A 24,431-nucleotide genomic window follows, 5' to 3' on the forward strand; every position below is an offset into this window, starting at 1 on the left:
TAAATATGATTTTAAGTAGAATACATAGCTTAGAAAAGTTTATTTATTCAATCTAGAGGAATAAAGGGAATAAAATTTCAATAGAAGTATCTACACTGTGATGCTCTTCACTCCCACAACCAGTAATTCAGGATTCAAAGAACAAATTTACATGACGGAGTGAATTTTAAATAGAATAGAGTAAGTAAATTAAGTTCTTTTAGATGCCCAATACTTTCCACAATAAAATTAATGAAAGTCAAATGGTCTGTTGTGTCAGAATAACTCATCTTAGTAATTTATTTTATGTTCAATATTACGTTTAACAAGTCTTACTTTCAGTTAGACCTATGTCTGTTATTGCATGGATCAGTAAGACCATATATGAAATTTTTCCTTGGTTATTTTTATACACACATCTACATAAAAGGAACTAAAGGCCTGAGATACAAGCCTTGTGTCTTTATGCATGCTCTACTTGTTCCCATTTGCACAATTCCAATCTAGGTGAGGTTCATAATTTAACATATGATCTAGAAGTGAGTAAATAAAAATTACCATACCTGGTTTCTGAACTGTACTGCAGACAAAATCTGCTTTTAGAGGCAAGCGGATTTCTGACAAAGTAATTGATCCTTTGGAAGGGACAAATTCACTTTGGGATATGGGACCAGCCTTATTCGTCCTCTGAGGCCCTTCATTCTTCAACTTATTCAACTCATCAATCAAAAGTGTTCTCTTCTCAGCTATGTAGAAATATGCAATATTTCAAATATTAAAACTGCAATTGTTTCTAAATGAAACTAATTCAAGAAAATGCACCCGTGTGGCAACTGTATACAACACCAAAGACAGAATCAGTAACTCTTCCTTCATATAAACAGGTGGTAGGTAGTTAGGTAAAACCTTGATTGCTCAATCTGTTCACAAAATCCTTGTAATTTAATATTTCAACTTTTGGTCAGTTTTCTTGCATGGTTAATCTCTCCATCCTAACGTGCCCTGTCATCCACCACCACACATACACACAACAAAATTCACATACTTATTTTTAGCTATACGTACATAGACAGGTACAGAGACAGAGCATGTATGTGTGTGTGCATAAAGAGTACGTATGTGTGTGAGTTCATGTATTCATTCTTAGCATACTCTTTACACTACATTTCTTCAAATGCATTCAAGGTTCTTTCACCCTTTCATGCAAACTACACCTTATTTTACATGTAGTGCTTTCACAAACCTTATAAGAAACAAAAAATAGATCAGCTGAAACATTATCAAAAAAGCCCTTTCTCTAAAATTAGAAATTTCTGAATATACTAGACAAAATGAGTTTTTCCTGGTTTGAAATTGTGTTGGAATTGTTTCAGGTGTATCACACATACTTGCAATTAGAAGAAGTCTTTCTGCTTCAGCTTCTTCCAGCGACCCTTTTCCATGCTCTTCATCAACACAACAGTTAAGAGCCTGGCTAGCCTGATAGATCACTGTCTGCTGCAAATTTATTTCATTATTGAGTTCCTAGTGAAACCAATGAGAGGAGGAAAAAAACTCACATTTTTAATCACCATTTTCACTTTATTTAAACTTTAATTATAATTTATCCAATTGGGTAATTTCCAAAATCTCCAGAGAGGGAAGTCAAAACGTTACAGTTTCACTGTTCAAGTTTCTAGACTATGCACCAAAAAAGAGGACTTTTATCAAACTGAATTCAGGATTAAGCTCCTGAGCTCCTGCATGTCACACACTGTCCTAGTCACTCAGGATACAGAAATGAATAAGGCTGGGCTCTTGTCCTCAAGGAGCTCACCATCTCATGCTGTCAACCTTCCAAATCCCCTTTCCACAGTACATACCTGCATTTTCTGTTTGATGTTAACCTGACAAGGAAAGCCATTCTTTTTTTCATTCAATTTTGAAGTAACATCTTCCTTCCGAACAATCACCTGCTTTATTGAAGGACGGTCTGTTTCTTTGACTCTTTGAGATCTGTATGCATCAATGCTTCAGGAAATAAGTTATACTCTATTAGAAATCCAGCAACACACTAAGCACTATCCTTTGTTGAACACATCAGCAGAATATTGATATTGCAACATATCAGTAGAACACTTCACTAGAATGGAAAATGCCATTGGGTGAAAGAGAGGCTTACCAAAGCTATTTCAAAGTTTTATAAAGATTAATACTAATAACACTATAATTATAAATAACAAAACTTGTTATGTCAATCTAAACCATGACCCTTAGTGAGTGAATGTCTTCTAAGATGTTCTCACCTATAAGGAAGATCATGATCTTCAGAACCCATACCATCACCAGACTCAGCTCGAGGGACACGGGTTCTTTGGAATTTTCCTGGCTTTGGACTTTCATCACTTATGCTGGTGTCTTTCAATTCCCATCTAGGCGACGAAACTAAATTCTGCAGGAAGGCACATCAGATATTAGATTTGATGGATGACATTGATTCTAAATGAGAAATCTGAGGAATTGAATGACTTTATTACCAGAAAATAAATATCCAATAAGTTGACCGATTCATCATAAAAACAAGGCAAACTTAAATAAGTTCCTAAAATGTATATGAATAAAAGTTCAAAGACAGCTGAAGCCTACACTTGTAACTCTTTTTAAAAAATATTTCTAATTGAATCAACCTCCAAAAAAAGGTGCAGTTATTCAATTTAGGGTGATCACTTATAACAGTAGAGCTAGCTCTCAATAAATGCTAGTTATCTATCTGGTGCTAAATACTAATATGCTAATATGATCTAATATGCACTTGAACCCCATGATGTAGGTACTATTTTTAACCTAATTTAACATTTAACTGTGGCAAAGAGGTTAAATAACCTGACCCATAAACATTGGTTAATGGCAGAGCCAGGATTTGAGCCCAAATGTCTGGCCTTTTAAGCCATGTTACAGTTTGGATTTCATCTAAGGCCAACAGGAAACCACTGAAGAGTTTTAAGCTCTCTTTTAAGAGAATTAACATCAGGTTTGCAAAATACCCCTGGCTACAGAGTGCCAAATCCCCATGCACCAACTAAAACAAAAAGGGATCCAAATTCTACTTAGTTTCTTTATGTGCTGGGCCTGTTTACATTTAGTTCTTTCTTACCTCTGGACTTACCACACCAACTGTCTGTGCTAATGGAGCAAGTAAAGACATCGAGGAGATATTCAGTGCATCTTCCTGTTCCTCGCTGCTTTCTGCATCTGCGTGATCCATCTCCTCCTGGCTCTTTTCCACGTCTAGTTCACCTTCCTCTAGGACATCACTGAAGATGTCATTAATTACTTTTGAACTGTTCATATCATCACCATCATCCACACTCATCTCAATTTCACGTACCACCTCTGAAAAATATTTCAACAGGTAAATACTGTGATGCAGACCTTTAAGAATTAAACGGATAACAGAGAAGACCTAACATTCATATGCTTACTTAATAAACAGGAAGAAAAAGCCCTATGAAAAAGTACCTCCTAAACAAACAAAGCAAAAAGAAATAGAATACTACTAATATAAAGTTCCAATAACATTTTCTAAGTAATAAAGGTGGGAACTATCAAAAGCTGATTCAATTCTTCAGGTTTAAGAAAGAATATTAAAAACCCAGACTGCAAGATAATAGCCAAAAGCTTCAGATTTACAAAAAATATTTTTTCAAATAATTCTTTTTCTATTGTTGGGAACTGCCCTTTCACATTGCAGTCAATAATAGGAAAATATTAACATCACTTAGGGCAGGGTTCACAAAACTTCAAGGGCCACTGATTCCTCTAACCATACATGCAGAGTGTGGAAGGGCAGCACATTTCCTTTCCCTGTGAAAGTGAGTGATAGCCTTAATCAGATTTTCACAGGGGCCTGGGACCTAAAGATAACTGTTAACAGTACTGTATTTTGTGAAAGCTAGAGTAGTTCCTAGTGGGAAAAAAAAAGAGTATTATAAAATCATATTTTGAAATATAGAACACTGCATATTTGAATATGAGAATACTAATTCTCCTAGCATGTCCAGAGTTAATAAGAGAAAAAGAATGAAAACAACAAAAACCAACCAGTCAGCTGTTCAACCTTTGGGTCTGATGTTACTTTTAAGGACTTTTCCTCTTCTAAAAACAATGTTATTTTCAAAGGGCTAGACTTTGTCATTTCAGATCCAGTAAAACCTAAAAAAAATTTAGGAAAAACCATATGAATATATATAAAAACTTAGAGTTTTTCAATTAAGGAATCTTACATATCTTGTTTTCTGATTATAAAGCTATGCATTTCAAATCCAGAAATGCATAAAGTAGAGAATCCCCCAAAGCACCTGTCTTCTCTTAACTTTCCCATCTCTCTCTTCTTCCCTAGAAGAGAAAGGGGACACTAATATTACCAGGTTATTGTTCTTCCAGTTTTCCCCCTATGTATACATATGTATATATCCTTTTTTAAAAATTTTTCCATTATTTTATTTTATTTTTTAACATCTTTGTTGGAGTATGTTTGCTTTACAATGTTGTGTTAGTTTCTGCTATATAACAAAGTGAACGAGCTATACGTATACATATATCCCCATATCCCCTCCTTCTTGCTTCTCCCCCCAACCCTCCCTATCCCACCCCTCTAGGTGGTCACAAAGCACCAAGCTGATCTCCCTATGCTATGTGCTGCTTCCCACTAGCTATCTATTTTACATTTGGTAGTGTATATATGTCCATGCCACTCTCTCACTTCGTCCCAGCTCACCCTTCCCCCTCCCCAAGTCCATTCTCTACACCTGCATCTTTATTCCTGTCCTGTCCCTAGGTTCATCAGAACCTTTTTTTTTTTTTTTTAGATTCCATATGTATGTGTTAGCATATGGTATTTGTTTTTCTCTTTCTGACTTACTTCACTCTGGATGACAAACTCTAGGTCCATCCACCTCACTACAAATAACTCATTTTCGTTTCTTTTTATGGCTGAGTAATATTCCATTGTATATATGTGTCACATCTTCTTTATCCATTCATCTGTCAATGGACACTTAGGTTGCTTCCATGTCCTGGCTATTGTAAATAGTGTGATCATACTATACACGCTGTTCTGCATTTTGTTTTTCACTTTTTAAAAAGTGTCAATAAAAACACTTAACTAGCAATAGAAAAACACTACTTCAACATAATAAAGACCATATATGAGAAGCCCACAGCTAACATTATACTTAATGGTAAAAGATTGAAAGCTTTTCCTCTAAGATCAGGAACAAGACAAGCTAGAGGTAAGCCCACTCTCACCATTTCTAGTCAACATAGCTTTTTAAAAGTCCTAGTCAGAGCAATAGGCAAGAAAAATAAATTAAAAGAATCCAAATTTTAAAAGAAGTAAAATTATCTCTGTTCACAGATAACATGATCTTATATATAGAAAACTCTAAAGATTCCACACAAAAAAACCTGTTAGAATAATATACAAATTCAGCAAAGATGCAAAATACAAAATCAACACAAAAAAACCAGTTACATTTCTATATACTAACAATGGACAATCTGAAGAGCAAATTAAGAAAACAATTCCATTTACAATAGCATGAAACAGAATAAAATACTTAGGAATAAACCTTACCAAGGAGGTGATAGACTTGTATACTGAAAAGTACAAAATATTGCGGAAAGACATTTAAAAAAACACAAATATATGGAAAGACATCCCATGTTCATGAATTGGAAGACTTAATACTGTTAAGATATCAATACTACCCAAAGCAATCTGCAGATTCAATGCAATTCTTATCAAAATCCCAATAGCACTTTTTGGAGAAATAGAAAGTCTGTCCTAAAATTCATATGGAACTTCAAGAGACCCTGAATATCCAAAACAATTTTGAAAGAGAACAAAGTTAGAAGACTGACATTTCCTGATTTCAAAACATATTACAAAGCTATAATAATCAATATAGTATGATATTAGCATAAAGATAGACATATAGACCAATGGAAAAGAAGAGAGAGGCCAGAAATAAAACTTCACATATATGGTCAAATGATCTTTAACAAGGCTGCCAAGATAATTCAATGGGGAAAGGACAAATGATGTAGGGAAAACTGGATATTTACATGCAAAGAATTAAGTTGGACCTTTATCTGACGTCATATACAAAAATCAATTCAAAATGGATTAAAGACATAATGTAAGACTCAAAACTATAAAACTCCCAGAAGAAAACAGAGAGAGAAAGAAAGCTTCATGACATTGGGTTTGGTGATGATTTCCTGGGTATAACACAAAGCAGGCAACAAAAGCAAAAATAGACAAATGGGACTACATCAAACTTAAAAACTTCTGTGGGAGAGGGGGCAAGGTAGGAGTAGGGGATTAAGAGGTACAAACCACTATGTATAAAATAAGTAAGTTTCAAGGATATATTGTCCAGCACATGGAAAATATTTTATGATAACTAAAATGGAGTATAATCTATAAAAATGTTTAATCATTATGTTGTACACCTCAAACTAATATAATATTGTCAATCAACTATACCTCAATTTAAAAAAAAAGTTTTGTGTATCAACCTACTGAATGTGAGAAAATATTTGCAAATCATATATTTGACAAGGGGTTAATATTCAGAATATAAGAACTCCTACAACTCAATAACAAAAAATCAACCTGATTTAAAAATGGGCAAAGGACATGAACAGACACTTCTCCAAAGATGATATACAAATGGCCAACAAGCATGCGAAAAGATGCTCAACATTTCCAATCATAGGAGAAATGCAAATCAAAATCACAACGAGCTAATAACTCATACATATTAGGATAGCTACTGTCAAGAAAACAAAAAATAACAAGTGTTGATGAGGGTGTGGAGAAATTAGAATGCTTGTGCACTGTTGGTGACAATGTAAATAGTGTGACCACTATGGAAACCAGCATAATAGTTCCTCAAAATATTAAAAATAGAACTACTGCATGATCAAGTAATCCTACTTCTGGGTATACAGCCAAAAGAATTGAAAGCAGGGTCTCGAAGAGATATTTGCATACCCATGTTCATAATAGCACTATCCACAATAGCCAAAAGGTGGAAGCAACCCACATGTCCATCAATGGATAATGGATAAACAAAATATGGTATATCTACACAATGAAATATTACTCAGCTTTAAAAAGGAAGGTAGTCCTGACATGTCAACATGGATGAACCCTGGGACATTATGCTAAATTAAATATGCTAGCCACAAAAAGACAAATACTATATTATTGCATTTATATGAGGTATCTAATCTATATGAGGTAGTCAAATTCATAGAAACAGAATGTAGAATGCTGGTGACCAGAGGCTCAGGAGGGGGAAAAGGGGAGTTGTTGTTTAATGGGTATAGAGTTTCAGTTTTACCAAATGAAAGTTTCAGAGATCTGTTCCTCAACAGTGTGAATATACTTAACACTACTGAATTGTACACTTAAAAACTGTTAAGATGGCGAATTTCAGTAATATGTATTTTTACCACTATTGTTTTTTTTTAATTTAACTGCCTATGATATATTAAATGTCATTACATACAAAGCTACCTTATTCATTTTAAGCAGCTACATAATACTTGATTACATGGATTTAGCACAATTTATTTACAGTCTTCTACTGATGTGCATTTAGGTCATTTAAATCTTATTACTATTACAAATGGTGCTACAATTAATATATTTGTACATACACCTATGCACACTAGTTCTAAGAATTCAACTTACAGAAACACTTGCAGAGCACACACACTTTACAATTCAATAGATATTACTGAATTTTTCTCCAAAAAATACTATAGTAATTTACACTCTCATCAAGTGTATGCATTCTCACTCTGGAAAGATAACTTAAGGAAGAAGGATATTGCATGGCCAGAAATGAAAAGGTAAGTGGAAATGAAGAAATGAATCTGTCTTTTTACACTAGAACAGCATTTCTGCTTTCCAGTCCAATTTCCAAAACTATGGTAGACTGAAATCTACATTTTAAGTGAAGTAGAAATAGAAAACGCTTACCCGTAGGTTCTATACTAGAAGGTTTTGCTGGTGTCTGATTTTCTGCCACCTTTTCTGTTACTGGAAGTGACGGGGTATTTGGACCAACTTGTTTCCTGAGGGGAGTGTTCTGACAGTGAATTTCCTGCAAAAGCAAATGAAGAGATAAACTTTATCTCTCAAAACTATAAATTTTGTCTTTTTACATGTTATTAAATGAAATAAGTAAGAGTCATTGTTCTATATAAGCTTCCTCAGAACAAAACAGATAATGAATGTGAAAGGGTCCAGCCATGTTTAGAACACAAAAGGCCTCGGTGCTAGTTCACATTCTTGGTAATTCATAGTATGTAAAATCTTTTTTAGAGACCAGTAGGCAAGAGAGAATGAAAATCCACATCAGAGTTCAGCTTTAGATAAACCAATTCAGGTGAAAGCCACATATTGGGAAAAAATAATTGTCTCCTCAGAAAGACCAAAACAAATACAAGCAAAACCACATGCCACTTCCTCATCCCTTTCTAGCCACCACCTCCTTGCTCCCTTCCCTTTAGAACCAAACTTCTGAGGACTGCCTATACGCCTGGACTCTGCTCTTCACCCACTACTACCTGCATTCTACCCTCACCACTTCATTAAAAGGCTCTGCCAAGTCACAACAAGCTCCTTATTTCAAAACCCAGTGGTCTCAGTCCAGTCCTCGTCTGACAACAAACACTTGGCAATACCAACCACTCCTCCCTTCTGAAAGTCTCTTTCTTCCCCTGACTTCAGTTATACCATACTCAATTGCTTTTCCCTCCCATCTTTTAGGCTACTCTTTCTGTAGGTACCACAGATGAGTTCTGAGGTGGGGAGACCCCTGAACTCCCCATTATTGTGTTCAGAATTTTCGTTACATGTATATGTGCAACTGTCTGGGGAGGGATTCCACAGGTTTATCAGGAATCATTTAACAAAAAAAAATCATTTAAGAACGGTTGCTTTTTATTTTCCAGAGATGTAGAAGGAAAACCATGAGACTATGACCTACCGGCAACCAAGTGAAGAAGGTGCTTCAAACAGAAGAGAGTGATTCACAATGTCAAATGCTGCTAATAATAGGTCAAGTTAAACACCTGAAAACTGATTACTGAAGATCGCCGGTGAATTTGATAAGGGTAGTGGTGAACGCCTGACTGGAGAGATCAAGAGAGAAGGGAAGAGAAAAACTGGAAGATACAAGTAGAGACACCCTTTTGGAAGAGGCTGGATGAAAAGGAGGCAAAGAAAGGGAGGGGAATAGGAGATCAAAAGAGTTGTTTTTGTTTTAAGATCACAGATAATAGCTTGCTCTATGCCGATGGGAAGGATTAGCCCATTCGTTCTTTCTTCCAAAGACAAATTTACTGTGCTCCTACTGCGAGTCAAGCACTGAGAACACAGACAGAGATGAATAAGGCTCTCATAGACAGTGGTGAAAAACAAAGTTAAAACAATTATAGGAAGATAAATATTCCAGTGAGGTAAAAACAGGATGACATGGGCCCAAAAAAGCTGGAGGGGGACTGGGAAAAGGGCCAAGTAAAAACTTCCAGAGGGAATTAAAATTTAACCTATTCTTAATGAAGCAGGAGCTCACCACAGAGATATTTCATCCAGAGAGACTAGCAAGGCAAAGACAAAGAGATTTGAAAATATGGGTACATTTGAGAGACTACAAATAGTCTGCATGGCAGGACTGAAGCACATATGTGGAGGAGCAGGGAAGAGAAGACAGATTTCTGAATGATTCTAGATATCAAGCCAAGCACTTTAGACATTTTTCTGATGTTAGCTATGGGGAGCTCTCCAGGATTTTAAGCAAGGGAATACATGCCTATCTGCCTTTTAGAAATATTTTTCTAGCAGCAGTGGGTTAGATGGACTGGAGAGAAGCCAGACTAAAAGCAGGGTGTTCACACAAAGCTATGGTAATGATTAAGGCAATGGCAGAGGAAAATACACAAGATAAGGAAGCTTGGTGACATACTTAGAAAATGTATCACTGGATGTGTGTGTGCATGTGCTAGAGGCCAGCGGGTGGGAAGACATAGTAACAAGAGGAAGGAGCCAAGGAGGTACTGCCAGATTGTTTTAGATGATGAAGTATAGAGTAAAGCCCTAAGTGAAGACAGAGACTACATGGGGAAGATATTCCAGCAAAGCATAGAAAGCTCTGCCAGCCAACCAAAGCTCAATTAGAGTTCAGGAGAGAGGTGAGGGCAGAATAGCCAAGCATTATCAGCATTTCTGTGATTGACTGAAGCTAGATATGAGGATGGGAAAGAGATGTTCCAGGACAAGTGAGACAAAAAAAATGGTTGAGATCAGGACCTTGAGAAACATGATTTGTTAAGCAAGGGAGCTGATAAAAAAAAACAAAATCAAATAGATCCTTCTCAAAGAATAAAGGATAAATGTATTATTCTATTTCTACTGGTAACCACGTTAAATATAGTTCTATTATTTTTAGCTTAAAAATATATCCTAACACAGGAAAATTAAGAGGTACAAACTTCCAGCTATAAAATAAATGAATCACAGGGATGAAAGGTACAGCACTGGGAATAATAATGTAATATCTTCGTACGGTGACAGATGGTAACTAGACTTATTGTAGTGATCATTTTGTAATGTATAGAAACATCAAATCACTGTACTGTGCAACCAGAACTAACATAGTGGTATAGGTCAATTATACTTCAAAAACAAACAAACTAACTCATAGAAAAAATGATCAGCTTTGTGGTTACCAAAGGAGGGGGTAGGGGAAGGGGGAATTGGATGAAAGTGGTCAAAAGGTATAAACTTCCAGTTATGAGATGAATAAGTACTAGAGATATAATGTACAACCTGATTAACATAATTAACACTGCAGTATGTTATGAGAGTAAATCCTAAGAGTTCACATCACAAGAAAATATGTTTTTTTCTATTTCTTTAATTTTGTATCTATGAGATGATGGAGGTTCACTAAACTTATTGTGGTAATCATTTCATAATGTATGTAAGTCAAATCATTAAACTTTTACAGTGTTGTATGTCAATTATATCTCAATAAAACTGAAAGTAAAATGTGTGTGTGTGTATATATATATATATATATATATATATATATGTATGTATATCTCCTAACACAGTATTTTGTACACAGTAGGCATGTAGATGAAACAGAAGATAGTTAACACAGTAGGGATTTTTGTTGAAGGCTTATCAATGAAATTTGACCAGAAGTAATATGAGTAAAGAGAAATCTGGGAGGTATTTGGTGACTGAAAGAATTACAGATAGTCTAAAAGTATGGTATTTGGGGAGAGATATATAATCATTAATGAGAAAAGTAGATTCTGAGAAATATTTGAAAACCAGCATCTAAATAGAATGTTAAAAGGAATCTGAAATCAATTGAATGATGAGAATACCTTTTAAATTTGATTTTAAGTAGGTCATCAGTAAACATGGTTAAAAGTTCCATTAAATGGCAAAATATCACAAGAGAAAAGCAAAGTTGGTATGAACATTTAAGGAGTTTATGAATGGAAAGCTGCATAGTTAATTGGAACAAGCAAAGTTGGTATGACCATTTAAGGAGTTTATGAATAGAAAGCTGCATAGTTTATTGGAACAAGACAGTATATAAAGAATTATTTTACAATACAGAACCACAAGTTAAATTCCAGCACTACCTTAGTAACAAGTTCACTTTTACATTTCTTGTTTACATTACCTGTTTGGTTTCTAGTTGTTTGCTTCTTGAGTTTTCGCCTTTTTCTGCACTCCATAAACTGCCCTTGTCAAATCGGCCACGAAGACATGCTAGTTCTTTTTGACGTTCCTAAAACCATCAAAAGCTCTATTTTACACAAGAGCCAAAAGTATGTTTAATAATATTCAAATTCTACTAACCTTGTCCTCAGTTTTCAGATTAAATTCACAATACACACAGAATATAGGACAATAATATTTCTAATTTGAAACAAGTGATACAGAGAATCAAGATGCTATTTATCTCCAGTCAAAAAGACTGGAGTCAGAATTCATAGTTTGACTTCTAGGTTCTATGCTCATACCATGTAATGAATAATGTTAAAAGCAGTAAGCCATACCTGCTTGAGCTGTTGCGCTAAATGAGTAGTAGACGAAGATGCGTTTCGCTTGAATAATCTTTCTTGTATGGCCTTTGTATTTGGAGTGATAATGGGAGTTCTATGGGGTGTGCTACGAGCTGGACTTTCTTTGCTGTGCTCTTGACAACGCTCTCCAAAGCGTTCCAGGAAAGGCTTAATTCCTGCTCCTCCTAAAGATAATACACACATTTTTGGGAGGCTGTTTAGAATAAGTAACAATTATGATTTCTATGGGAAAAGTTCTAAAATCCAGTTCAGCTCCAAAATGCTTTGATTCTACTAGGAATATTCATTCAGAAAGTAAACAGAAAGAAAATAGTTCAAAAAACTTAAAAAAAATAAGTTTTTTTACCACACTATTTAACTCCATGTCCTAAAATTTGTTTTACAGGATTTAATTCTTTAAAAAAAACAAGAAGAAGAATTTTTAAAAAGTAGAGTAAGAGGACAGTAGGGATTAGAAAACCCTTAAACTAAATAATCAGAACCTAGATGATTGGAAATTGACTGTATGTGCATTAATAATATACCCTAACAACCAAGTATCCTGGCCATGATAACCCAACTACTAATATTTCTACAGCCCAATTTATTCTCTTGCTTTTAGGAAGTCTAACATGAAAATCCAGTGATTAAATCCTTTTTCTCTTTCAAAAATAATAATTAGGGATAATTTACTTTATCAAAGGATGTCTTGGTTTTATAAAGTCTTAAAACAGTACTCATCTAAAATAGTATGAGATACATTTAAAATAGAACAAATGGGATACATATCACCTCCATTATAAGAATGCTAGGGTTGCACTACATAAAAGGAGGTTACCTATATCATTAACTGGCAAACATTTTACCATAAACAGCCAAAGAGTAAATATTTGGGGCTTTGCAGGCCATATGGCCATTGTCACAACTACTCAACCCTGCACTGAAGCATGAAAGCAGCCACAGACAGTAAATGGGCATGGTTGTGTTCCAATAAAACTTTATTTGCAAAAACAGGTGAAGGGCAGAATTTGACCCATGACCAGCAGTGAAAGCGCCGAGTCCTAACCACAATACCACCAGGGAATTCCCAACAATGCCCCTTATGTCGTTCTTATCTATGCCGTAAGTCTTTAGAAAACAGGGAGTCATAGTCTAATTTCACGTGGGGCTTTTGCTATTGTCTCCAATTCTCATTTTGGCTCATCTGGAAACTGACTGCTGGTTTCTACTCACCCCATAACTAATGGATTCCCCACTCTCATCTCTCTGACTACTTCTCTTTTATGATGAACTATTATTTCTGGAGCGATTGTATTTTTAAGAAGTTAAAATGTAGAATTAACACAGTCTTTCCGAAAGCAATTCTAATGAAAAAGAATATAGCTCAAAGGACACTATATTTGAACCATATTTTTTTAGTCCTACGTTTCTCAACCAATAGCACGCGGGGGTATACCAGAAGGTGTAAGTCACCACAAGATAAATATGGACTTCCTGGAGCATCAGTTTACCATAGTAAAATTGAATCTTCATATGTATACATTCACATACAATATACACACATATAAATTAAATGGGAGTGGAGTCATTTGTATACATATTCCCTTCCCTGTGCTACTACGGGTGCTTTCATAGTGAAGTTTGAGAAGCACTGCTTTGCACGCTTGGTTATAAGAACGCTTCTCCATTATATCCTTAAAATGTGATTTCCAGTTGTATATGCTTTGTCTGCATCAAAAAGTATAGAAGAAAGTATCTAGGTCTTTCTAGAAAAAAGCATGTTTAAACTGTTAAAATGTAACAAGTTAAACACTTTGACCAGTAACTGGGCTAGTCTACATTAATGAACATTCATTCAATCAATTAAAGCTGACTTTGAATTAAGTCTCACTTGATACGTTCGGGCATTTGCCCTGGCAAACCAACACTGTACCATGAGCAATTGGATATTTAAAATGCTAAGAACAGACACACTGAAAATAGTCAGCAGTACTTTAAATTTTTTTAAAAATATGTTACCTGGTGTTGTAGATTTGTCCTTAGGTTGAGATGGCAGACAAATTTCTCTGTTTAATTCTTCCTTGGGCCGAACTGTCCTGGATACAGTTGACCTCTCCGTTGATTTTGACACCTCTGTTTTAAGAGGACTAACAGAGGTTTTTTGAAGTAGTTCAGGATTTTGTACCTCACAATTTTTAGCACTGGTGATGGATGTAGTAGAAGATTTCACTGGGGAAGAAGTAGCTTTCTGCAACATGATAATACTTAGGGTAAATAACAACATTCACAATATCTAAAGGTAGTTCTATAAAAAGCACTCAAATCCTATAAAAAAACCAACTCAAATCCTATATGCTCGGTAGCCTTTATGTAAACTCATGAAAAAAAGTATCTTACTCTCTAATAGATCAAACCAATTTGAAAGGTTTGAAAAAAATTAACTTAGAAAATGCCATTATTCAAATTATAATATGTAGTTTAGTCTGCATAATATACTGATGGGTAATTTACTACGAGGGATAGGGTCACTCACTATTTTAAAAAACAATTTCTTTTATATTATCACACTAGTACCTTTATAAATGTTAACTGTATTAGGTCAAATTACCTATATATTTGCATTTTAATTAAATCAATATTAACTTGACAAAATAGTATCATGTACTTGAAGGTGAACTATAAGTTATTAAGTATTTACTATGTGCCAAGCACCATACTAAGTGCTTTATGCACATTATCTCATTTAATCCTCCCAAACCCTTTCTTTCCCAATTTACAAATGGAAAACTAAAGTTTTGCAAGATTAAGTAACTCTCCAAAGCCACACTTCTAATTATGTGGAAGGGCTGGGATTGAATGCAGGTCTGTCTAATTCCAAAACCTGGTTCTACACTTAAAGACAATGCTCAGAAACACAACATTTTTTTCTGTTTTGGTTTTTTCATATTTTTTTAAAAACCGTTGAGATAACACATGGGCAAGGTAATCTTTCAAACATTTCAAAACAATATACAGTAAAGGTATCATGCCCACCCTTGACAATTGCCTTCTAGAGGTAACTACTGCTACTAGTTTTCAGAGATACTTGATGTCTTTCTTGTATTTATACACATACATAGAGCATTCTAATAGAGAAAGTAATTTTCAGGCTCTCCCTGATGACTAAGAAGAGGTTCCACCATTCCATAGTATATACTTTGGAGTTACATTAAATTAGTGTAATTTAGTTGTCAATTGCTCATTTATCTTGGGACAGAATACCAAATTTATGATTTTTACTTTCTATGAAATACTCTAAAAATACATATAAACATCCTATATATGTTATAAAATGCATACCTACACATATATATAAATTATTACTCATAACAACAACAAAAAAGGTTTCCAAAGACCAAAATTATATTTACTTACCCCAGAGCTGGAAATTGCAACATTAATCAAAGATGCACCCACAGCGCTAGAGGATGAGGCTTTATTCAAAGAGGCATCGCCATCCCTTTGGGAACAGCATGTAGCTTCCTGCTTAACACTGCTGCTATTGATCCTAGCAGATGCTCCACTTGCAGAGGAAAATTTGGATAAACAAGTGGTACCAGGCTGTTCTTGTACACTGTTTTGCTTTGCAGATGAGTTTTTTACATCATCTTCCCAGGAGCAAATAGTTGCAGCAAGGTTGGCTAGACGGCCCTTTCTGCCAACTGGAGTTGCTGAGGCCTCTGAAAGGGATGGTTTGGGAGGGGAGGTAGCCTCTGATGGCATTGCTGAGATGGGTGAGCTTTCGTGTATATCATCTGAAAATGTTTTAAAAGTTAAAATTCATGAGTTATATGTGTGTGTAATAAAGGGATCACTCAAAAAAAAAAGCTTTTCTCATATGCATGAAACTACCAAACTGCTTAAATTTGAAATATATTTTCAAATCAGATACTTAATCCAAATTTAAAAAAAGAAAAAAAAAAAGAACACTTTGTTACACCTATTCTTTTCAATTATTTGATGGATTATGAATCTATAAGACACCATAGATTTAGGTTATATTTTTAGGATTAATTTATGATGTGATAACACTGCACAATTTAAGATTACATATTCAACATATTTGTTTTAAAAATGTATTAGACCAGTGCTGTACAACAGAACTTTCTGCAGTGATGGAGATGTTCTATATCCATGGTGTCTAATACAGTAACAACTAGCCACATATGGCTAGTGAGCATTTGAATTGTGGTAAGAGCAATAAGAAACTTCATTTCATTTTAATTAATTTAAGTTTAAAAGCTACATATGGCTAGTGGTTATGGTATTGGATAGCACAGGGTTAGACTAAAATGTTTTTCTGCACAGTTACTTCATTTGGAGATAAATCTCAAATAAGCAATACTTAACTTACGAAGGCCTGTATGCATAAAGAGTATATAGGGCAGTCAAAGTTCATGGCACTTTCTGTTCCAAAAATTCAGTCAATGGAACAGATAGCCCTCCTGCTGTCCAAGGCTTATAATTCTGTCTGAATTCTCAATTCTACTCCCCCAAAACCTCAGGGATCTTGCTCCAAATAACCTCTTCTTCCTTTCTACAAACATTTTTTTCTACACATAAATAAGCTCAAGTCTCTCTCATCTTAAAGCTAAAACCAAACATCCTCTCATCAATGTATACCCCCTTTTAGGTAATGTCCTTCTTTCCCTGCACTGTATTCACTCACCACTCAACTCCCTTCAACCTGCCTTCTGCCTACACCACTGCCCTGAAGTTGCTTTTGCTATTTTCACCAGATGCCCACACACTTTGCGGGCCTTGTACTTCCACGTGACATCATCCTCTATTAGTTCTGTCTCTGCGGCCTGTCCTCCGTGGTCTCCTTCTAACTACCAGCTACCTCCATTTGACTATCCCATGGACACCCCAAATAATATATCTGAAGTTGAAACTGCCCCCAACACATTTCCTCCTCATCGTGCCTCTTCCTCCCTTCTCCCTTACCATCCACCACGCAGGCATTAAGTCCCACAGATTCTATCTCCTAAATCTCTCAAATCCAGCCTCCTCTTCACTTTCACAGGCTGTCATCATTATGCCTGAATCACAGCACTGGCCTTCTAACTGGTGTTCCTGCTTGGAATCTCTGCCCTCGTCAATCCCTCCTCAATTCTGATGCCAGAGTGATCTTTCTAAAACATTTGCCTACTTAAACTCTCTCAGTTCCTCTCCATCACCTCCTGGTTAAATTCCAAATGCTCTGGACCCTGCTGCTTTCTTCAAATTTATCTCTTGCTTTTCTACCACATGAACTATATACCAGAATACCTACTCTTTATACACACAGTATGCTCACGGTTCCTCTGTGCTTTTCATCCATTCTGTTGTTTTTGCCTAGAATATCTCTACTGTCTGAAGCCAGCTGCCCCTCAAAGTCCAGGTTAGTTATCTCTGCCTCCTCCAGAAAAGATTTCCTGACCACCACCCTCCCTACAATACCTTTTTGCATACCTTCATCATTTTCTTTAGAATAAGCACTGTCTTCTAAGTAGACGACAGTTTTACTGTTATGTTTTAGGAATGGGCTTAATAGACCTCTAGCTCCTCTAACTATTCTTTGTCAGAAAGAAAGCCTTCAGATAAATTATATTTTAGAATAATCCCTCAAACCTTTAATTGGCTATACCCACAGTCCTGTATAGTACTCACTAAATCATTCATCACAAACACTTTATTCATAAGTTTCAATGCTTAAAATTAGACAGGCTATGGTGCCTTAATGAGATTTATTTTCAAGGCCGAGGGGGGCATTTGTGAACATTTGCTTTCAACATATTCGAAATCACTGCTGCAAAGCTTCCTTCTCTAGAATGTTTAGGGCCTTGGTCGTATTCTTGATCATGCACTAAATCACAACACTCTTTCTTTTTTTTAAAAGGAAAATCTCCACTCCTCTGCCCATAGATATTTCCTACAAAACAGAAATGGAACATTCTTCTATTGAGGCACATTTACTGGTTAGCCTCCTCAGACGTTATAAAGAAGCATGGTTAACCCCACCCACTACTAAAATAAATATTTATAATTTACAATGTGGACTACCAGCACCCTGTTAACACGCCCATAAACATCGGGCAGGTCATAAAAGTTGAGCCCTAGAGTCAGACAACTGGGGTTTGAATTTTAGCTGCTGCTGACTGTGGGCAGGCGTCTTAGTCTCTCTGAACCCAGTCTCCTCTTCTACAACATGAAGAAAAAGTAGTATGCATGTCATAAGATTGTTGTAAGAATTAAATGCTATATTACATTAGAATTTTAAAATATTTAGAACGCCTAGCATTTCACACAGTAAGTGTTTGCTCTTGAGATGATCATCACTGCCAGAAGGGATAATCTTAAATGTTTTTCTATCCAATACTTATCAAAATTTCAGTTAAAAGAATTGATATTTATGGAAGACTGCCTGAAATATACGTAGCCCATCCATTTCCTCAGATCACTTGGTCTTAATTCTGGCTATGTGTCAGAATTACCTACAGAGCTTTAAAAAAAGAGAAAGGAAGGAAGGAAGAAAGGGAGGGAGGGAGCGAGGGAGGGAGGAAGGAAGGAAGGAAGGAAGGAAGGAAGGAAGGAAGGGATAAAAAGCACACCCCAGGGCTCCACCGCACTCCTGAGATTCCAATCCAGTGGTCTGATACATAGGAGCTGGGCTGAAAGCCAAAGCCTGAGGAACGCTTCCTCGGGTAAGGCCCAGTTGTCACCGAGCTGTCTACCTGCACTGTGCTGGCTCACTTTAGAACTGCATTTACTGAACTGAGCCTGGAGCCAGCTATCTGCCTACCTTGAGAAACCTTACACCTTCACTAGCTCCCACAGTTATCTTTAGGACCCAGGGAAGAAAGTTCTCTTAGGTCTTAGTGCCAACCACGACTCTGTTTTTCTTTTTTTTTTTTATAAACATTAGTCATGTAATTGATAGCATTTCATCTCTCTGCATTGGCTGCTAGCAAGTTCAGAACCATCTCTAGCAAGTGAGGAGGACCTTAAGGCCTGTATTTAATAAACTAACTTTACCCTTCACTTTGTTTTTCCTTCTCTTCACCTTGATTTCCTCATTTTTCCCATTTTTAATATAGGTATTTTTGTAAGTCATCCCAAGGCTTTTTTTGTAACGAGGTAGGAGATAAGCTCTCCATCAGATTATGGGCCCATGAAAGGCAAAGATCAGGTCACTTTATCTGTCTCCGGCATCTTTTGCATGAAAACATGCTTTGCAGGTGCTCGATAAATGTTTTCTGAAGTTTTCTTTCTCCCCTATTGAACAGCATTGCATACCTTAGTCACTCAAGTTTATTTAATTAGCGAAACCATGAAATAGGATTTCTTGAACACAGAGCTGAAGGGCAGCAATGCTGATAATGCCAAGAGTATAGTTTATACTCTCCTGTTTTTATTGCAAATATAAGATGGTTCTGTTACAAGATCAGGGTTTTGTGAACCAGTCTAAGAACCTCATCGTCATCTACTTCAATGAGAACACAACCAACTGATAAATATATACTGATATACAAACCATTTGCGAGCAATGGATACTCAGGATATAGATCAAAAGCATTTACCTTTCATGTGTTAACTGATACATAAAATTTTCAACATACCAAGTTGAATTGTACTGACACAGATTTAAGGACCACACCATTCACACATTCACATAGTTTATACCTGTCACATCATCATTATCCCAGTGACGCCGCTGCTCAGCCAGCTTTTGCATTCGTGTTTTGACTGAGGAGGCTGCAGTTCCTTCCAATCTTGAGTTTAGCCCTCTCCTCACTCCCAGCAGCGATGCCGGGGCGGCTACGGAATCACTGACACCAGCTGGCACTTGTGGCGCTTGTGGCTGCGCCTGAGGAGACATAGGACTCGGAGAACAAGGTTTTGCAGAAGCTGACTCAACCGGTTTTTCATTTTCCAAGTTGGAAACCTCTACTTCAGTGTTGTCAGAACAGCGTTTTTTTGATGGTGATGGTTTTGTGCAAGATTTCTCTAGATTAAAAAGGACAAAAAAATAAAAAATAAAAATTCTGTAATTCCTCACAGCATGAAAAACTTACAGTAGGTACAAATTAATAAAACACTGTCTCTCTGTTCCTTTAAATGATTTTACTCACAACAAGAAATACGTAAAATTCTACTTTCTTTCGGTAAATTAGAAATCTGATATATTTCTCTTTAAACAAACATATAATTTATGGTTTAAAAAACCTTAATGAAAAAAATCTTCAAATAACATCCTCAAGATATATGCATAATATTCTATGTGGTCTTAAGACACTAGTAAATAAAAAGTGCACACACACAGAATAAGCAAATGTTCTAAGGGATTTTAAAGATCATACAGCCCAATCACCACACTTTTAAATAAGAAAAATCAGGCCCAGAGAAATCAAGTTACCTGCTTAAAGTGACATAGCTGAGCTAAGGGTAGACACAAGCTTTCTGCTTTTAAAAACAATCTTTCAAGAACAATAGTAAACAAGGGTAGAAGGGCACCTGGCTTGAGGTTTAGGAGGCAGAGAACCAAAAAATGACTGAATTATCTGGTCAATACCAAACAAATTCATTGGCACAAGTGTTTAACAACATTTTACATTTTAAACTTCCACGAACACCTATAAAATAAATTTAAAAGTCCTAAAAGAAAAAGGAGCTATTCAAACACAAGGCATATAATTTTTACCCAAGAATGAGTTTTAATATATCTCCTGGAAAACTAATACTTTAAAAGGTAGGAATGTAAATTCCAGAAGAGGTCAGTTTCATTGGCTGTCTAACCAAGTGTTCTTGTTCTGGTAGTAACCAAAGCATGATTAGTGGGAAGTCATGATTGCCCTCATAAACATCAGTCTAATTAAATGTACATCATGAACCTTTCCAGTCTTCTGCAACTCATTTAAGGGTATATTTTCAATGAACTTATCTAGTCATTTTTTGGACGTGTTCCTATTTAACATGCTTCACTATCTGGGAGTAAAGAATTCTTCGAGTTTACATTACTTATAACAGTAAATCTTTCGATTTAAGCATCAAAACACAGTTCCAACCACTAGTTTTCAAGTACATAGTACTCAATATTTGATTGCATAAACCCATGCCACAATGAAGAGATCCTGGACTGGAGCCAGGTCTCTATTTCCTATGTAATATATATGGCATTCCCTCCCTTCAGAATGTATTAACACACAAAAATAAATTCTCCTTCTATGGTTAGCTCACAAAATAATGAGAACCAGCACTATGCCCTCATCTCTTTTGTAGTATTGGTTTTGCCCTCTGTAATACTCTTTTTCTATATGTATTTTAAATTTACACTAAGGGAAATGATCATCTCCAGATTATTCCAAATGCTTGGAAAAGATTAAGCCAGCTGACTGACGCAGGCTGAGGATGCCAGGATTTAGGAAAGAAGAAGACAAGCTTCCAGGTGCGTGTGGGTTTGTTGGGGGTGGGGAGGGAGGTTACTTAATTTTGTTTCTGTTTAATTTCACCAGTTCTGTAGATTAACAACCTGTACTTTGTGCCCAGCCTGAGAGAGATGGTTCAGCAGACAGAGGATGAAAAGGCTCATTAAATTACAAGCATTTGCAGGCAGGTCTGCCTTTTGTTGCCCTGCTCACGCCACAGACACGTCTGAACCTGGTGGTCAGCTGTGCTGGCACCTGTTGGGGTAGATAAACTCTATACCATGGCAGTATAAGTGCCCCAGTGCTCCTTTATTATTCTTCCCTGAGAGGTTTTAAGGATAATTTTGGAATGAGGAAAATAAAGTTCAACCAGTTAATCTGAAATATTTGTTAGAAATTCTGCTCTGGCCTGATAGGTTCTAGGCCTAATATAATAGGCCTGGAATACAAAAGGCTGATCTTTCTCCCAGAGGCTATGCCATCTGTCTCCCAAAGACCTTGGTTCTTCTGCATGAACAATAAAATGCTTGGCGCTTATCTCCTTTTAAAAAATGCAAAGTTTACTGTTCCCCACAAAGCCTTTTACCTTCACCACCAGACAGGGGTTGCTGGTTACTTGCTTCTGAAAGCGGCTCCCTGAGTCGCTTGGCTTGAGTCGCAGACCTTGCTGCTGGGGTGGGCCGCTCAGCCATTTTCCTCTGAAGATTCTCGCGTCTGGCACGGGTTCGTTCAAGCAGTTTCTACGTATATCAGAGCGTTAAAACACAAGTTTCGTCAAAGGTTCAGAAAACTTCAGGTATCTTCTAAAATCACTAATTGCCATCATGTACGATAACAGTTAAATACATTTCAAAAGTGAAATCCTAAGTAATTAAGTCAAGATTCACCAAATGAACACCCCCATGTCAAAATTTAATTACAGATGTAATATGAACATTAAAGTAATCAATAGAGTACTTTAGCAGTACTATTTATTTATCTATTTAGCAGGGGGAGTAAAATGTGTTAAGTTAGTTGTATGAGATTTTAAATGGCCACAAATTTTTTTCTGCTTCCATCAAAAGCTATTTGAATTGGGATGGCCTTATGATTCACTTTGACCATTAAAACGCAGCAGAAGTGACACTGTGTATGTGACTTCCAGTCCCAGGCCTCAAGAGGTCTTGCAGTTTCTGCTCTCACTCTCTTGGAACACTGCCTCCACATGAAGAAGCCCAGGTTAAGCCTGCTAGACACATGGCCCAGCTGACAGCCAGCATCAACCACCAGACCTGAGAGGAAGGCTATTTTAGACCATCCAGTCCCAGATAATTTGTATGTCACTGCAGACTCCTATACAACTGCAGGGGACACCAGAAGCCCAGCCCAGCTGAGCCCAAATGCTAAGCCACTGAATCATGGAAAATAACGTGGTGGTTGTTTTAACCACTATGGTAGGCAGAATAATGGTCCCCCAAAGTTGTTCATTGTCCTAATCCCATGAACCTGTGAATATGTTACCTTACATGGCAAAAGAGACTTTGCTGACATGATTAAATTAATGACCTTGAGATGGAGAGATTATCCTGGATTTTCTGGGTGGGCCTCAAAAGGGCAATTGTCCTTATGAGGGAAGAGAGGCCCAGAAGCTCAGAGTCAGAGAAGATGTGACAAGGGAAGCCACAGGCCAAAAAATGCAGGTGGCCTCTATAGCTGGAAAAGGCGAGGAAACAGATTCTCCCTAGAGCGTCCAAAAGGAACACAATCCTGCTAACACCTTGATCTGAACTCAGCAAAACCTATCAGACTTCTGACCTACAGAAGATAATAAATATGTGTGATGTTAAGCCAGTAAATTTGTAATAATTTGTTGTAGCAGCAAAACTAATACAACCACTAAGATTTGGTGTGATGGCAAGAGATAACTGGCATAATAGTCCTTTGAAGACATAAGACACTTCCTAAGAGAAAAATAAATAAGCCTAAATAATCTTATGTTTTATTTAATTAAATATCAATGTACAATAAAACAGTTTTAAGTTGAAATCTTAGCCATTCCATAGAATCGTGAATACTACTCTTTTCTAACCCCAATGTATGCTCCTATTCAAATCAGTGTAGTATAGCAAACACTTGACCCTGTAAAACAATTCATTCTCCTTCAAATGAACACAACCGAAGGAGGCATGCAGATTACTGGCTGGAGTTTACACACTGCCCTGCAAACACAGATACAGCAGTTAGTGCAGAGTAAGGAATTAAACTCCATCTGACCTTTTTAATTGCTTAATTAAAACAGAGTAATAATTTTTTTAATCCTTCTGAGTATGCAAAAGAAGCATGAGCTAAATTTGGAAGAAGGCACAACTCTCTACTTAGGAATGATTTCTCATTGAAAGAAGTAACACTAAACCTAAATGCTATGTCACTGAAAGCGTAATTTATGAGCCAAATGCCTTCCAAAACATAAGACCTTCACCCTTTAAATAAAAGTCTTCAACAAACTCAAAAGTGACAGTATTACACAAATTCATATATGTCTGATAATTTCTCCCACAATAAAATATATCACTCCCAAGATACAAAACTAGACTAACTATATTCATTCATGGACACGCCCACATTCCATTCTGGTCAGTTAGAATACTTATGAGTCAGTATATCTTCGGTTACTATGAGCAATGGGTCACAGAAGAATGTGGTTTTGCCATTCAAATATACACAAGTGTTCTTTTGCTACATTAGTTTCAAAAATTTCAAGATTAAAACATATTAAAGTAGATAAGCAAAAAAGTTCCCTAATCTGTAAAATAAAACTAATAAGTACCAAAGATTATTAATGTAAAGAAATGATGTATCTAAAATACATAAACTCAACAG

General features: G+C 36.2%; 1 protein-coding gene across 4 annotated transcripts in view; it reads right to left on the bottom strand.

The window, feature by feature from the left end:
- ANLN (anillin actin binding protein) overlaps nucleotides 1–24,431 on the bottom strand; it is a 54,122-nt gene that overhangs the window by 25,431 nt on the left and 4,260 nt on the right. For 2 of the 4 annotated variants that reach the window (XM_036864386.1, XM_036864384.1), the window contains exons 2-14: nucleotides 22,159–22,312; nucleotides 19,831–20,154; nucleotides 15,541–15,920; nucleotides 14,146–14,374; nucleotides 12,121–12,311; nucleotides 11,742–11,849; nucleotides 8,015–8,138; nucleotides 4,060–4,170; nucleotides 3,113–3,351; nucleotides 2,265–2,410; nucleotides 1,842–1,989; nucleotides 1,368–1,503; nucleotides 543–725 (exon numbers count right to left, since the gene is read on the bottom strand). In XM_036864386.1, the coding sequence (XP_036720281.1) occupies nucleotides 543–725; nucleotides 1,368–1,503; nucleotides 1,842–1,989; nucleotides 2,265–2,410; nucleotides 3,113–3,351; nucleotides 4,060–4,170; nucleotides 8,015–8,138; nucleotides 11,742–11,849; nucleotides 12,121–12,311; nucleotides 14,146–14,374; nucleotides 15,541–15,920; nucleotides 19,831–20,154; nucleotides 22,159–22,312 (2,473 nt within the window). The remainder of the gene's footprint in view (nucleotides 1–542; nucleotides 726–1,367; nucleotides 1,504–1,841; nucleotides 1,990–2,264; nucleotides 2,411–3,112; nucleotides 3,352–4,059; nucleotides 4,171–8,014; nucleotides 8,139–11,741; nucleotides 11,850–12,120; nucleotides 12,312–14,145; nucleotides 14,375–15,540; nucleotides 15,921–19,830; nucleotides 20,155–22,158; nucleotides 22,313–24,431) is intronic. The other 2 variants (XM_036864387.1, XM_036864385.1) reach the window with 1 other exon arrangement.

This window comes from Balaenoptera musculus, chromosome 9 (genome assembly GCF_009873245.2).
Source record: "Balaenoptera musculus isolate JJ_BM4_2016_0621 chromosome 9, mBalMus1.pri.v3, whole genome shotgun sequence".
In the NCBI taxonomy this organism is placed as follows: Eukaryota; Metazoa; Chordata; class Mammalia; order Artiodactyla; family Balaenopteridae; genus Balaenoptera; species Balaenoptera musculus.